Source organism: Bidens hawaiensis, unplaced genomic scaffold, assembly GCF_021521415.1.
Source record: "Bidens hawaiensis isolate Kalapana, Puna unplaced genomic scaffold, B.hawaiensis_p1.1 tig00041096_1, whole genome shotgun sequence".
Taxonomy (NCBI): domain Eukaryota; kingdom Viridiplantae; phylum Streptophyta; class Magnoliopsida; order Asterales; family Asteraceae; genus Bidens; species Bidens hawaiensis.
Window position 1 is genome coordinate 7962 of NW_027497260.1, and position 15297 is coordinate 23258.

Below are 15297 nucleotides of genomic sequence, written 5' to 3' on the forward strand. Positions count from 1 at the left end.
TGTCAAAGTACATGGTTACAAATCAATTCAATTATAATGTTCGGTTCAGGTTCAAAACAGCATTCAGTTAGCTGCCTGGTTTATTCTGCGCCTCGAAATCAAATGCTATCATCAAGCCACTATCATATATACAAACATGATGATGTTATAATCAAACCCAATAAATCAAAGAAGTTTAATATTAAGTAAGACTCTAATGATTTAATTTGAATACCACCTGGATTTTTGTTATTCTCATAAAACTATCAGTGATAGCTCACACACACTTCAAACCATGTAAACCGTGAATGACCATGTATTTAAACATGTCAAAAGGGTTGAGGGGTTGGTGGGTAGTAATCAGGTTATTAATGTGTTAACGGGCTTGGTAGATTAAAAAAAACGGTTAAAGAGGTTATCTCCTCAACATGTTTAGTTGAACATATTAGAGGGTCAACTTATTTAATTAAAGAAGTTGAATAAGTTAAGTTGAACACGACTCATTTATTCAAAAACACCTAAAACTTGATTAATTTTGTATTCAATTTTGGACCTTTCAAAACCACTGAATAGGAAAGATAATGATGAGGTGTTTGGTGTTTTAGAGGGGTCGATATACACTTGAGGCCACAAAAGTCTACTCACAAGTCCTCCTCTCATCACTTAATTGATATAATATCCTTTTGACTTGCTCATTCTTGACTTTTCAAAGTCAATGATTTTACTTTTCATATCCCAAAATTGATTTTATGAACATGCATGTTTATCAAGCTTTTTTTTACTCATATATCTCTACTTATTTTTTATATATACCCTTCTTGTTAATCACCATAAAGTTATATAAGTTTGTGTGAATTTTAATTTAGAATATAATAACTTTTAAGCAACATTTTACGGCAATAATTCCTAACATAATTACTTACAAATGTTATATTTTATCTTTAACGGGTAAAAAATCAATGACGGTGTATTTTAAATACATACACCATCTAGAATCATTGTAATCAAAATTTATATATTATTGCCGAAGTAATGTAACTTTTAGGGTCAACTAACATGACTTAGCGATTAACCACTCCGTCTGACCCGCCAGTCTTGTCACCTCTAGCCCTCGTCGACGTGGTGAGCTTACTTGCGAACAAACGTCATCATCAACACCAAACACAAGTCCCATCAGTTTACCAATTTCCTTCACACTTTCCTAATTCCATTTCTAAGTAATCTAAAACTGTAACATCACAGGATTTGTTTTCATTCATGGGGCCTTAAATTTTATTTTTTTAAAATCAGCAGACACTATTGTCGCCATTAACACGACGAAGCTTCAACGATGGTCATAGGAAGGTCACTAGGAAACCTTCATCATCAAGATAATATATCAGGAACACAAGTTTGCATCATGCAAATCATACTTCAAATGGATGCAGATGATCCTTTGTCTAATTCCTACAGTTTTAGATCAGTAGATTCACCTGATATTGAATACGATGTTTCAAATCAACAAACTTCTGAGTTATTCAAAAACTTTTTTCGTCTTGATAATTGGAACAATGAAGATCAAACATCTATTGTTCCTGAATATCCAGATTATTCTCCACTTTACACTCCAGAGGCTGCAATTAATGACCATGGAATTCAGTCCAATATTGGAGCCAGTAGCAGCCATCTTCAAGTTAATGACAGCAGTAAGAAAACTCATTTGATGATTGTATCATATTTATCTTACATGCACATCAAAACACACACTAAAAACACACAGTTGCAACATATAGGGTAACCCTAATGCACCAAGGGTCCTAGTATTTAAGGGTCAAGGAAGGATGTGTATGTATGCATGCCATCTTTGAACAACATTATTTATATTTGACCATGATCAAGATTTGACTAAAAATAAGTTTTTTGATTATTGCTAGGTGGCAGTGGAATTGGACAGACCCAAAGGCCTACAAAAGAGAAAGTTGCCTTCAAAACTAAATCACAGATAGAGATCCTAGATGATGGTTTCAAGTGGAGGAAATATGGAAAGAAAATGGTTAAGAACAGCCCAAACCCAAGGTACAAGGGTAATAATGTCATTTTCTAATTACAGTAAACAAACCAGGTCAAATTATCAAAGTGAACCGTTTAAAAAAGTATCAGTTTGATTCAGATTAAAACAACTTCTAACTAAAATGGATTCAGGTTTAAATGATATATTTCGCAAAAAAAAACTAAAAGAAAAAAAATATTAATATTGGTTGGTGTGCTATATTTCTTTTACGGCGGTTAGTTATACTCATGTATATTTCATTTATATGTACATACAGAAATTATTACCGCTGTTCAGCAGAAGGATGTACAGTGAAAAAGAGAGTGGAAAGAGATGTAGAGGATCCGCGGTACGTAATCACGACCTATGAAGGGGTGCATAACCACCAAAGCCCTAATTAACTTCTAATAAGTATTACTATTAGCTTATGTTTTTCGTGGTGGTAGGGAGAATGTTGTAATTTAATTACTATTTTCTCATCACCCCATAAATGTTATGGATCGATCCTTTTAAAATATAAATGATTTTGCTTGCTGCTATACATGCAAGTTCTGTTTTTGGCGTTTTGCCCTAGTTGTATCAGATTGTGATCAACTTACATGTTGTAAATTGATTGCGTTTACTTATATATAAAATAGCAACTTACTTCTTGTCTATGGAACTCGAGGGTATTAAGGTTTCTATTTCGTGAAGAGAAGAAAAAAAATAGGGTATTAGTTATTGAAAATGAGAGAATGCTATTTACATTATGAAAAGTAATTATTGCTCATATGAAAATTGTATAAAAGTGTGTTTTGATTTGTAATATATTAATATGTAATTAAGAATCAATTATTAACTTCTTTACTAAATAACAGTATGATAAGCGGTGAGAAAAAAAGAAAAAAGCAACACCACTAAAATAATTGAAAAATCAAACCAATGAAAATACATTTGTTCAAATCTTATTATTATGTTGTGATATACGTATAAATAATGGAACCGCTATTACACAAATCGAGAGCATGCTCATCTCCTCTCTCGACGTCATGGCTATATAGAGTAAAGTGTCATTTTTATTCTTGTGGTTTGGAAATTAATATGAATTTATTTCAAAAAGTTTATTTTTTGTATATGAACTCTTTACGTTTCTTAATTCTTGTTAATTACATCCAAATCACTAACCTCGTTAAATTTAATTGTTAAGTTAGGGGTAGACATATATTTTCACTATTTCTTTATTATATGAGTAAAGTGTCAAAATCGTCCCTGAGGTTTGGTCATATTTGCAAATTTCGTCCAAAAATATTTTTTTTCGCAAGTATACCCTCGATTTTTCCCAACCGTTGCCAATTTCGCCTAAATTGTTAACTCAGTCTAAATTCAACGTTAACTTATGGGTGTTATTGTCCTTTTACATGTTTGTTTACATTATTGTTATTATGTGTTTGTTTGATGACATATATAACATTTCACGATTCCTATGTTTGAATCTAATATATTATCCGTTTGTTTATTCTTCTTTATTTTTAGTCATATAAGGGGTTTCGCTCAGCGTAATAATAATAACAATGTAAACAAATATGTAAAAGGATGATAACACCCCTGAGTTAACGTTAAATTTAGACCGAGCTAACAAATTGGACGAAATTGGTAACAATTGGGAAACATCGAGGATCTAATTGTGATAAAAAAATATTTTTGGACAAAATTAGCAAATGTGACCAAACTTCAGGGATGATTTTGGCATTGTACTCATGTAATAAAGAAATAGTGAAAAGACATGTCTACCCCTGAGTTAACGATTCAATTTAACGGAGTTAGTGATTTGGATGTAATTGGCAAGAATTTGGAAATGTGGAGGGTCCATATGCAAAAAATAAACTTTTTTGACTAAATTCGCATTATTTGTCAAACCAAAATGACGAAATTGGCACTTTACTCTGGCTATATATGATGGCCTTTTGTAAATTGTACGTAGTTAAAATACATGCATCAATTTAGAATAGAGGTATATTGGTTTTTAATGGTCACAACTATTTTTTTTTGTTACTGCTGGTTCCAACTAATAAATTGGCTGCTGACTGTCCCAACCTTTAAAGTATTTGTTCCTAATGGTCTGTGACTAACAGAATCCTAACGTTGTTAGCTTCAGGTCGTCGGGAAAACGTTTTTGGCCAAAAAATTCAAAATTTATTGCCGGAAAACAACACCTGAACACCGCAATCACCGCCAATTGACTCACCGCTAACCAACTATCACCACTTGAGCACCATTAACCGATTCCGACGATGGTTTTAAGGTTTTCGGCAACCTTAATAATTGAGGTTTTTACTAGAAAATAGTTCCTAAAGGTCGGATACGAAGTCGTTACGAAATTACCAAGATGTTTGGGACGAAAATGTTGAGTTTTTGGGAAAAAAATTTGAATTTTCCGACCAAAACCGTTTTTCCGACGACCTGAAACTAACGACGTTAGGATTCTGTTAGTCGCGGACCATTATGAACAAATACATTAAAAGTTGGGGCCATTAATAGTCAATTTATTAGTTGAGACTAACAGTTATCAAAAGACAATAGTTAAGATCATTAAAAACCAATATACCTAGAATGAAACCCTACAAAACATAACCACCATAGAGGGTCTTTGATATTCAAATTTGAATTTATCTCCATCGCTATGAGATTTTATGATCGTCATAGAACCCATCTACCAATTTCGAGTATGTGTGGTGTGTAAGATGGTAATTTCACTAGGATTATTTATAAGATTTAAACAAATTTATTCACTTTTTTATTTTTATAATAAATGATTAAGATCATTTTTGGGTAAGCCAGTTTTGTTAATGTTTTTTTTCAAACTTCTTCCTTTTTTATAAACATGTATAACTCTTTCATACAACATTATTTTTTATAAACAAAATTGCATAATTAAATCAAATATTTTTTTATCTTTAATTTATCTTATTAATAAAAAGATAATAACTAAAAAAATACAAAAAAGTGGGTTCTATTTCTATGTTGTACAACACTTTTGTACTAGAATTTTTGTGTGTTTTTTTTCTAATTTTTTTACTCAATTTTGTGCATAAATTATTTTCTTTTACTGGATTGTTTGTAGATGAACTTTATTGTGACAGATATTTGTGTGTTGTATTTATGGCTGAGTACGGTTCGGTTCGGTTCGGTTTTTAGGTGAAACCGAAATCGAAAAGTCGGTTTTTCAAATACACAAACCGTTCGGTTTTCGGTTTTTGGGTTTTTTTCGGTTTCGGTTGGGTTATAATTGGTTTTTTTTTTGTGTGTGTAGGCATTGCAAAAAAATTCCAAAAAAATGAAAATGCATATTAGATTCAAAACACAAAAATAGGCATTTGTTACGTGGAACCAAACGAATACAAACTTGCAAGAGTTCTTAAGTTTAAAATTCAACAAAGTTTTTAATAAAAAAACACTAAAACTTCAGTTCCAATCTTCATTTTTCATCTTATTCATATTCAAAGTTTACTCCCAATCTTCTTCATCTTCATAATCTTCATCACCATCAATGATAGATCCTTTTGGTGTTTTGTTTCCGGTCATAACATTTAAAAAAACACATATAATTGTATTAATATTTAAGTAAAAACACATATCGGTTCGGTTCGGTTTGGTTTTTTTTCGGTTTTTTAAAAATGAAAAACCGAACCGAAACCGAAATTTCTGTTTTCAAAAAAACAAAAAATTAACCGTCGGTTGATGTTTCGGTTCGGTTTTTTCGGTTCGGTTTCGGTTCGGTTAATTCGGTTTCCTGCTCACCCCTAGTTGTATTTTAAGAAAGTAAATGGTCGGAGCTTGTGCTTTAGGACTAAAATACTCCTAAATATATGGGCGCAGCTTGTTGTCCGCTTACCTTCTGTTTTGATGTAATTTAATTTTTAAAAGCTTAACTTCTATATTAAAAAAATTAAAAAAAAAATAAACGTTTTCATATTAAATATATCACCATATCACCCTATAGTAACAAGTTTCCCTCATATATTAGTAAATCGGTTAATAAACTATTTTAATAAAAATTAATGTTTACATATTATATTTGATATTCCAAATATCAAAATAATAGTAATTAATTTTAAGGATTCTTCAAGTATGTTTGGCAAAGCTAGCTGGTGGCTGTTAGCTGAAAGCTGGTAGCTGTAACTTTAGCTTTTTAGATATATTTAAGTGTTTGGCAGAGTAGCTGAAGATTTTTAGATATATTTAGGTATTTTGCAGTATAGCTGGAGCTTTTAATAAAACTAATTGGGTGCCAGCGCGGTGCGGCGGAGCGCGCGTGCAACCTAACATCAAGCGCATAATCAGTGTTGGTACGTGATTCACTTGATATTAGTGCACGCATAACTCGAATGCAGACGTGTACTTCGTGCAAAGACAGTAAGCTTGTAATCGATGGCGAAAATCAAGAAGCAAAGGTAAAATACACAGTAATTTCAAATAAATAATCTTTAAATCAACCTCTTTTGATCTAAAACCCTTTCCGACCCGACACCGTTTTAATCTGAAATATGTTCTGACCTGGCCCCTTTCAACTCAAAACCATACCGACACGAACCGAGCTAAATTAACCCTTTTTATCGACTCATTCCGACCCTAATTTGGTCTTACACATGACCCGAGCTCGTCTGACTCGACTTGTTGCCAATCATAACCGGTAAAGAAGTATAGCAATATCATACTCAAATTAAAGAGAATAAAATGCTCTTTTTTATGATGTAATTTGTTTAAAATAATATTAACGTGTGAAAAAGTTATTGACTTTTAAAGAGTCATGTGGGTAGTTAGTTTTGAATAAGGGTAAAGTATGTAAATATTATATAAATTTACAAAAGTTAATGAAAGTTCAAGTACCAAACCTGTAAATTCAAATGTAAAAGCTTGTAGTTTGTTCTCAAACGCTAGTAGTAGTAGCATTTAAAAAAGAAGCTTTTTCTGATGACCTAAAAGCTTCAAGCTCATTCAACCAAACAAGACTTTTAATTGAGTATGAGCTTTTTATTAAAAGTTTGAAGTCTGAAGCCCCTAAAAGCTCCTTGCCAAACATACCCTTCATGTGACATCAAATTTAAATCCCTTGTAACCGTATACTTGATAATCTTGCTTAATGTGTGGTTTTTAAGAATCGTGTGTCAATGATATTACTGTCATGACTTCTTTTGAAGAGAAGTCTTGGGTCATTTTGTTTCATTTGGTGAGTAAACAAACCAGCAAACTCTAATCGGTAGATGTGTTTTACACAAATTCTTTTCGTTGCTTTTATTGAAAAAATATAAAAGGTAAAACAAAGGAAATATATAGAAAAGCACCTAATGACTCATTGAATATTTTACTATGAAGTGTTTTGCACCCGGGTCAGATGCTATGATAATGGGTTGGATTTGCGATAGGTTTAGGTATTTATAAACCCATACCATATTACTAAATCTCCTCCCAACCCCCGTTAAATTATTGAAAAGCTTGTTGTGTATGTCTGACTTAAAACCTGTCATGTATCTAACGGGTTTTGACAATGTTACGGCATAGTAGTTTTGAAAATAATGATTTAATTTAGAAATTTTGAAGAAAATTTTATTATGTGCTTATTTTTTTTCCTGATTTATTTGTTTTTTCTATGTTGAATGTGAACCTTTAATCTACGAAATCATAAATTAATTAAAATCAAGGTAGTGATTACATCAAAACAGAAGACAAGCGGACAACAAGCTGGACCGCTACCTCCTTTTTAAATTGCAAGATATATAACCTATATCTGCAAAATTATTCTCTCTAAACAAGATACACACTATTACAGATCTACATATTATCAAAAATACAGTTACACTTCCCCTTTAGCATACGATAAGGTATACTAGTGTGCGTATATACAACCCACATAAAGGATTTCATAAATACAAAATAACAATTTTATAAAAACTCATTCCAAATAGTGGAAATTTCTTTCTTAAAGAGAGATCTTAAACTGCTATAAGAAGGGGGGAATAGTGGAAATTTCTTTTCTTAAAGAGAGATCTTAAACTGCTATAAGAAGGGGTGGGGGGGGGTTAACACATTATATTTATTGAGTTATAATTTGATACCGTGACGGATCTATAAGAAAACGGGTATTCCAAAAATATTTTTTTGAGCCTAATGTACTATAATATTTGCTCAACGGTATCTGATATATAAAATAAAAAAATAATAATAAATTATACAAATTTTGCACTTCACAAGAAAGTTGAGAGTAGCCCGTACACCCTGAGGCCTTCGTAATTTTGCTCCTGATTTAATAGAGAAAATGACAGCACTTAATAGAGGGTAGGGTCACCATCGTGGAAAAGACAAACTATTCAAATTCACGTCTATGGTTGGTATTCGTTTTATTGTAATTATTTGCCTTTCAAATCACTCTATATGTCCTTTATATTTTCTTAATATGTTGGAACACGCCCAACCTGTTTTAACTCTTTATAGTCTAACTCATGAAATATATAAAGAATTACTCTATAGAATAGTAACCAGATTAGAACAACATTTAAACATTTCAGTTTAGTAATTATTTTTCTTGAGCAAATACTTTTTTTTAATTAGGTGAATGTTTGATGTAAAACGGGCATATCTCGGGCTGGAAAATATGACGGTGTCTATAACATATGAATTCTGGGTGTGTCTCGGGCTGGAAAACAACCCGTGCATCCTAAACATGTACAGGCAGCACGGCAGCCTATTCGCGAGAAACCCTAAAAGGACTATTTTAAGTCATTTTGACGGCTGCTTTTGGGAGATTTTGACCAGGGTTCGACTTTTGCAGCCCTTTGGGTGATTTCCGAAATCCATATGTGGCTAACAAGGATTGAAGATCAAGAACGGATCAGGAGCTTGAAGATTGCGATCTGGTCAGGGATTCGCTATCATGGATCCTTCAGGTTTTGCATTTGTTGTTTTTATCTTTTGTTCTTATCAAAACATGATTTCTTGGATTGAGTGTTTGCTTTCGTTCATACTGTTTGCTTTCTTGGTTAACACATTATATTTATTGAGTTATAATTTGATACCGTGACGGATCTATAAGAAAACGGGTATTCCAAAAATATTTTTTTGAGCCTAATGTACTATAATATTTACTAACGGTATCTGATATATAAAATAAAAAAATAATAATAAATTATACAAATTTTGCACTTCACAAGAAAGTTGAGAGTAGCCCGTACACCCTGAGGCCTTCGTAATTTTGCTCCTGATTTAATAGAGAAAATGACAGCACTTAATAGAGGGTAGGGTCACCATCGTGGAAAAGACAAACTATTCAAATTCACGTCTATGGTTGGTATTCGTTTTATTGTAATTATTTGCCTTTCAAATCACTCTATATGTCCTTTATATTTTCTTAATATGTTGGAACACGCCCAACCTGTTTTAACTCTTTATAGTCTAACTCATGAAATATATAAAGAATTACTCTATAGAATAGTAACCAGATTAGAACAACATTTAAACATTTCAGTTTAGTAATTATTTTTCTTGAGCAAATACTTTTTTTAATTAGGTGAATGTTTGATGTAAAACGGGCATATCTCGGGCTGGAAAATATGACGGTGTCTATAACATATGAATTCTGGGTGTGTCTCGGGCTGGAAAACAACCCGTGCATCCTAAACATGTACAGGCAGCACGGCAGCCTATTCGCGAGAAACCCTAAAAGGACTATTTTAAGTCATTTTGACGGCTGCTTTTGGGAGATTTTGACCAGGGTTCGACTTTTGCAGCCCTTTGGGTGATTTCCGAAGTCCATATGTGGCTAACAAGGATTGAAGATCAAGAACGGATCAGGAGCTTGAAGATTGCGATCTGGTCAGGGATTCGCTATCATGGATCCTTCAGGTTTTGCATTTGTTGTTTTTATCTTTTGTTCTTATCAAAACATGATTTCTTGGATTGAGTGTTTGCTTTCGTTCATACTGTTCGGCAAATAGCCTTAGTAATTATATGGATGCAATGATTTTAAGACATTGTTGATCCTTTGAGTGTATGATTTGTTTATGTATTATGATTTTACTGCATGTGATTGTTGATTTTTTATTGAGTTGTGTGATTCAAATTAGTCTTTCTTAGAAGTTATGCTAGCCAGATTCGGTTTGTTTTATTTATAGGTTTATATTAGCGCTGATTACCTTAGGGCTTAAATCCCTAGCAGGTAATTAACAACTCGGTAATCAATTGATATAACGTGTGATCTACCTACATGAAAATTTTGAATAAATGGGGTATGGAAATTAGTTAAGATTTTCCTTAAATGAATCTGCATGAGTCATAAATTACACTGTTCATAGTCTTGTAAGAACCTGCTTAAGAAGCCTTGAATAATAAGTGTTCATAATAAAGACTAGCTTTGTTGGAATAATAAGTGTTCATACGCTGTTATTAGGGCTAGCAAATTAGGCACCTATTTAGACTTGATAACATGTTTTTAGCAAAAAAGTGTGCTATCCAATTTTATACTTTCTTTTAAATATAACTAAAATTAGGAGGCTAAAGCATATCATTTCTTCTTTTTTGATACATAAAGCGTATAACTATCACACTCTAACCATCAAATCCAAGTGTTAAACAAATTGTTCTCATGTTTGATACTTGTGTTAATTGCGTGGTCTCTAACCAGTTAAACATGTTAAACAGGAATTGTCAGCCCTAGCTGTTAGTGGATTAGGTTCCAAAATAGTTACGTAGACAATATCACCCATTCATCTCATTAGTTCCGTAGAATCATCTTGTTTTAGAGGATTCAATTCTGAATAGTTACCATGCATGGTGTCATATGAATTTCATCAAGACATTCTTAGTATTGCCTTTGTTTCTTTTTTTAATCTTAGCTCATTTATGTTTAAAACAATTTCTTTTCTTTTTACAGTGATTGCATATCGATAGATCCTAGTATCAGCAGCCACATTGTCCACGGATTGATAACCAGTATCTTACCTAACCATATTATTCATACGATAGGTACGCTAGTTTGTTGACGTGTCTAGTATTTGAAAGTCATTTACCATTTAAAACTAGTATGTGAATAATTAGCTGTATTGAGCAAGTAAGTGTTGCATGCAACTTATATAATAAGCTTGAGCGAATATACAACTTTTGATTAGTTTGAGTGGAACCATAACTTTGATCAGCTTGATTCTTTTAGATTAATTCATAGGTTATCGATGTTAGGGAAATTATAAAAAATGAATGGAAATTAATTTATTAGGTTATTAATACTATAACTCTTCATATGTTGAAACTCTTGAGTAGAGTTTTCTTTATGGCATTTAATGGAATTTATTAGAGAATTAAGTGAAGATCTTCACTCACCCTTAACTCTTGTATAATATAGTAGGTTATGTGCCTCATTTGAAAGAGTTAGAAAAATGAGAAGCTAGGAAATTTAAGGAAAAAATACATGCATGCATGAAGAGTTATGGTGAAAAAGAAAGCTTTAAAGAATCATATGTTGAGAACATATAGAGATGAGTTTCTCCATTCGATTCCACCACCGTTTCATTCTTTTTGTTTTTCCCACAAGTTCTAACACTACAATTTAACTACTGTGTCCTCGGGCGTGTGGACATCTCCGGCAGTACAAACTGCTTCGGATGTTGTACCCTGGGAGACAGGCGCGTTGTCTAATGTAGAGGCACGAAATCTGTTTTAAGGGAAGCGTGTTGAACACATGTCTCAACCTCAACCGTCAACATTAGTTTGTTCAGTTTTGTAGCAAAGGATCATACAAGAAGATACACATCAAGCTCTCGTTAAAGACTACACGAAAGATCGTTCAAGAATACGCGATTCAAGAAGCTTAGTCAATGACCAATGTGATGAAGGCACAAGACGAAGCTATTACATGAAGTACCTGATGAAGGCGCATTATCTTATCTATTTTGAATATCAAAAAAATGTATATTATATTCATTTTATTCTATTTTGTAAATGGTATTGTACTCCTATATTTCCCATTACTAACGAGAGTATCGTTAGTGTTTATTGTATTTTAATAAAAAAATAAATCATGTCCTACAATCTTAAAACAGATTTCGTGAGATTGTTGCTACAATCTTAAAACCTTATTTATAAGCATTTTGGGTTCACGAAAGAATTGATATAAAAGATATTTTTCATGAAACTTTAGAAATAATTTTGAGAAATATTATTTGTAGTACAATATTGGTTTTAGATATTTTAAAGATTGGAGTACAATCATATATCTACAAAATGTTGTGTTAGATAACGAAATGTTTGATTCGACCGTTTGATTTAGAAACGATTTTTGTAATCGTTAGTATTCTAACAACAGTGTAAGAAGGTTTTTAGATAACCATTGAGGTTTTATGTCTAACAACTGTATTAGCAATGGTTCATAGTAAACCGTTCATTTTAAAATGATAGTTGTAATCGTCTGTTTTCTAAAAATCGTGTTAGAAACGGTGATTAAAAAAACATCCGTTTAAAACCAATTTTGTAATCGGTTATTTTTCTAACTTGTGAGTTAGCCCAGGTGTATTGGCATACAACATATGTTTAAATATCTAACATGCGTGTAAGATACGATTTTTTATATATATAAACATATGCATTTGAAACGTTTTGTGTAAACGTTAATGTTCTAACGGGCGTGTTAGAAAATAGTGTAGTGAGACGTACATGTGTATTTTGGTGAAATAGTGCATAAAAGATTCTACGTGTGTATTTTCATATTTCTATCATTAAGTCACTAATAATTCACGCATTAACTTTGTGTTAATTGAGTGACTTTTGGGTTATACACAAGAAAAACCGACAGTTTAAAGGTTTTTGTCTCAAGTTTCATGTTTCATTTGTAAATATTTTTTCCTACAACGTACGCATTATAATTGTTTAAGTTCTAACATGTTTGTTAGAAATTGTTTATTTTATAAACCATATTGAAAGGAAATGTTTTATGTAAACATTTAATTTTCTAACTTATTTGTTAGAAACAAGTAGAAATGGTTTCTTTTATAGATTCTATCCTTGGAAAACGTTATATGTAAACGTTCAGTTTTATAACGTGCGTTATAACATATGTTTTTTAACAAATGTGCTGGAAACCATTTTAGTACAAGGGTTTTAAGCCTAAACCATATAAATTGTTTGATGTTTTCGGTCTTGACTTTTTTTTTTATAAACCCTTGTTATTATTATTATAATATATTGCAAAAATAAGAAAGTGTTTTAAAATGGTTTTAAACAAAGTTTTCAATATTTTAGATAATTTACTCTTGCTAAAAGTAGAATATGTTTATGTAAAATAACGTTCTTAAGGATAATCTATGATGGGAAACAACTTCGTGTTGTGTGAACAAGATTGATTATTCAAGTTTTGCTACTTAAACTTGGTGTTGTTTTGAACATAATTTTTCAAGAGTATAGTTTCGAAATTGAAATGAGAATATAAGGATATGTGTGCATGGATTTCTATGTAAGGGAGTATCTCCATACATAACATAAAATGATATATTGAAATGACTTTGATCGGATGATGAAACTGTTGAAGATAATAACACTTTTAGATTTGATGTGTAGATGTTTTCTATATCCATTTGAATTATGATGAAAAAGCCTTTTACTTTTTATGCTATAGTTTTGGTTGTATTAATATTTTGTGTTCAATATCTTCGGATAACACATGCAGTTTACAAGCAAATACAACATTATTTATTGTGACGTATAAAATTATTTTTTAGAATTTAATATATATATATATATATATATATATATATATATATATTTAAAAGGATAATTTTAAATGGATAGTGCAAAAGGAATTTTGCATAAGAAATAACTTGTGAGTTGTTGCATTGAATAAAAGCTAAGACGAGACAACAAATATTTAAAAACATCATGAGAATTTCATGAGAAATGTGGTGAGTGTATTGAGATAAAATACACAAGAACGAGATATGTCATCTAATGTTGAGAGCATCAACATGGAGATGCACAATTATGTGTTTTTGATAATTATAACATATGAAAAAAAATATATGTTATTCTTATAAATGAGTTTATAAATCTTGTGATATCTATTATATGAGATTTACAATAGATAGTGTAACACCCCGGCTAAAGCGGAAACGCCTGAGTGTGACGTACAGATTGCTCAAACACACGTGACACTATTAGGTGACCATAATAACATTATTTCATTTAAATCATCTTGTAACACAAGTTTATCAAATAATACAAGTTGAAACAATAAGTAAATAAATGATAAGTTGTTCTTTGAATATCCTATAGGCATGCTATGTGTCTTCTAACTTTCATCCTCGTATCTCTACACCCGTAACATATGTATAAAATAAAGGTCAGCTATAAATATAGCTGGTGAGTTTCCACAGTTTAAATACGTACATAAAAACCATACAATTCATAGACATGTGATAAACGAGCAAGTAAGCCCTTTCCAGTTGGTAATAACCAACGTACTTGGGTAATCGCGCAAGTAAGGTCATTTCCAATTGGTAACAACCAATGTACTTGGATAATGAGGCCCTTTTCCACTCGATGCAAATGGACCGGAGTGCAAAGGGGGCGTATGATCATACTTAATGAGGCTTCCCAATCGTGAAAATAATATTCGTGCAAGTAATACAAGTAGCACACAAGTCCATATACAAATTGTAGTTTTGTAATAGAAGAAACAATGCTTGAATTTTTATAAGGATACATATGCTACCCCAAAACATTAAAACATTAAAAAGGGGTGGTGAAAAACTCACCTTATGAGTTGATATGACGATAATAACCGAATGCGTCTAAAAGATTGTAAACGATGAACGAACCAAAAGCGTCACAAAAGCCGACTTGAAAGATCCGCACTAGCTAGAATAAATAATACGAGACTTTAATCGAGAATCTAACGAGATTGTATATTGATATCTTATGTTGAATGTTTGAGATTATTTTACTAATTTTATAACTCTTGATTATTATATTATTATTTAAGTTTATGGAATTTACTTTAAAATATTATATTATTATTATCTTAATGCTTGGATTATTTTAATATTCTAAGTTTAACACTAGCGTGAGAGTTGCGATATTACGTTGTACGGATTTTAAATGAGAATTTATATCGAACAATTATTACTATGTTACCGAAGTAAAATTAAAGCTCACGAAATATAAAGGTAACGGATTAATGTTTACGAATTAAAAAGCGGACGAGTAAAAGTGAATGAATTAACAAATTAAAGTTATGAACTAATGGTAACAAATTAAAGTTTATCGAGACTAATATT

General features: G+C 31.6%; 1 protein-coding gene across 1 annotated transcript; it reads left to right on the forward strand.

The window, feature by feature from the left end:
- Positions 1–1290: 1290 nt before the first annotated feature.
- Positions 1291–2432, forward strand: LOC143592608 (WRKY transcription factor 71-like). The gene is made up of 3 exons (XM_077072492.1): positions 1291–1664; positions 1893–2034; positions 2286–2432. Exons 1-3 carry the CDS (start codon positions 1310–1312, stop codon positions 2407–2409), a joined length of 621 nt encoding a protein of 206 aa, XP_076928607.1. The 5' UTR covers positions 1291–1309; the 3' UTR covers positions 2410–2432.
- Positions 2433–15297: the final 12865 nt, after the last annotated feature.

What these genes read in the sequence shown, in the direction of transcription:
- LOC143592608 (XM_077072492.1), top strand. Translation starts at nt 1,310, where the DNA reads ATGGTCATAGGAAGGTCACTAGGAAACCTTCATCATCAAGATAATATA. An exon ending in TCTTCAAGTTAATGACAGCA is followed by an intron (nt 1,665 to 1,892) that starts GTAAGAAAACTC and finishes GATTATTGCTAG; the next exon opens with GTGGCAGTGGAATTGGACAG. An exon ending in AAGAACAGCCCAAACCCAAG is followed by an intron (nt 2,035 to 2,285) that starts GTACAAGGGTAA and finishes ATGTACATACAG; the next exon opens with AAATTATTACCGCTGTTCAG.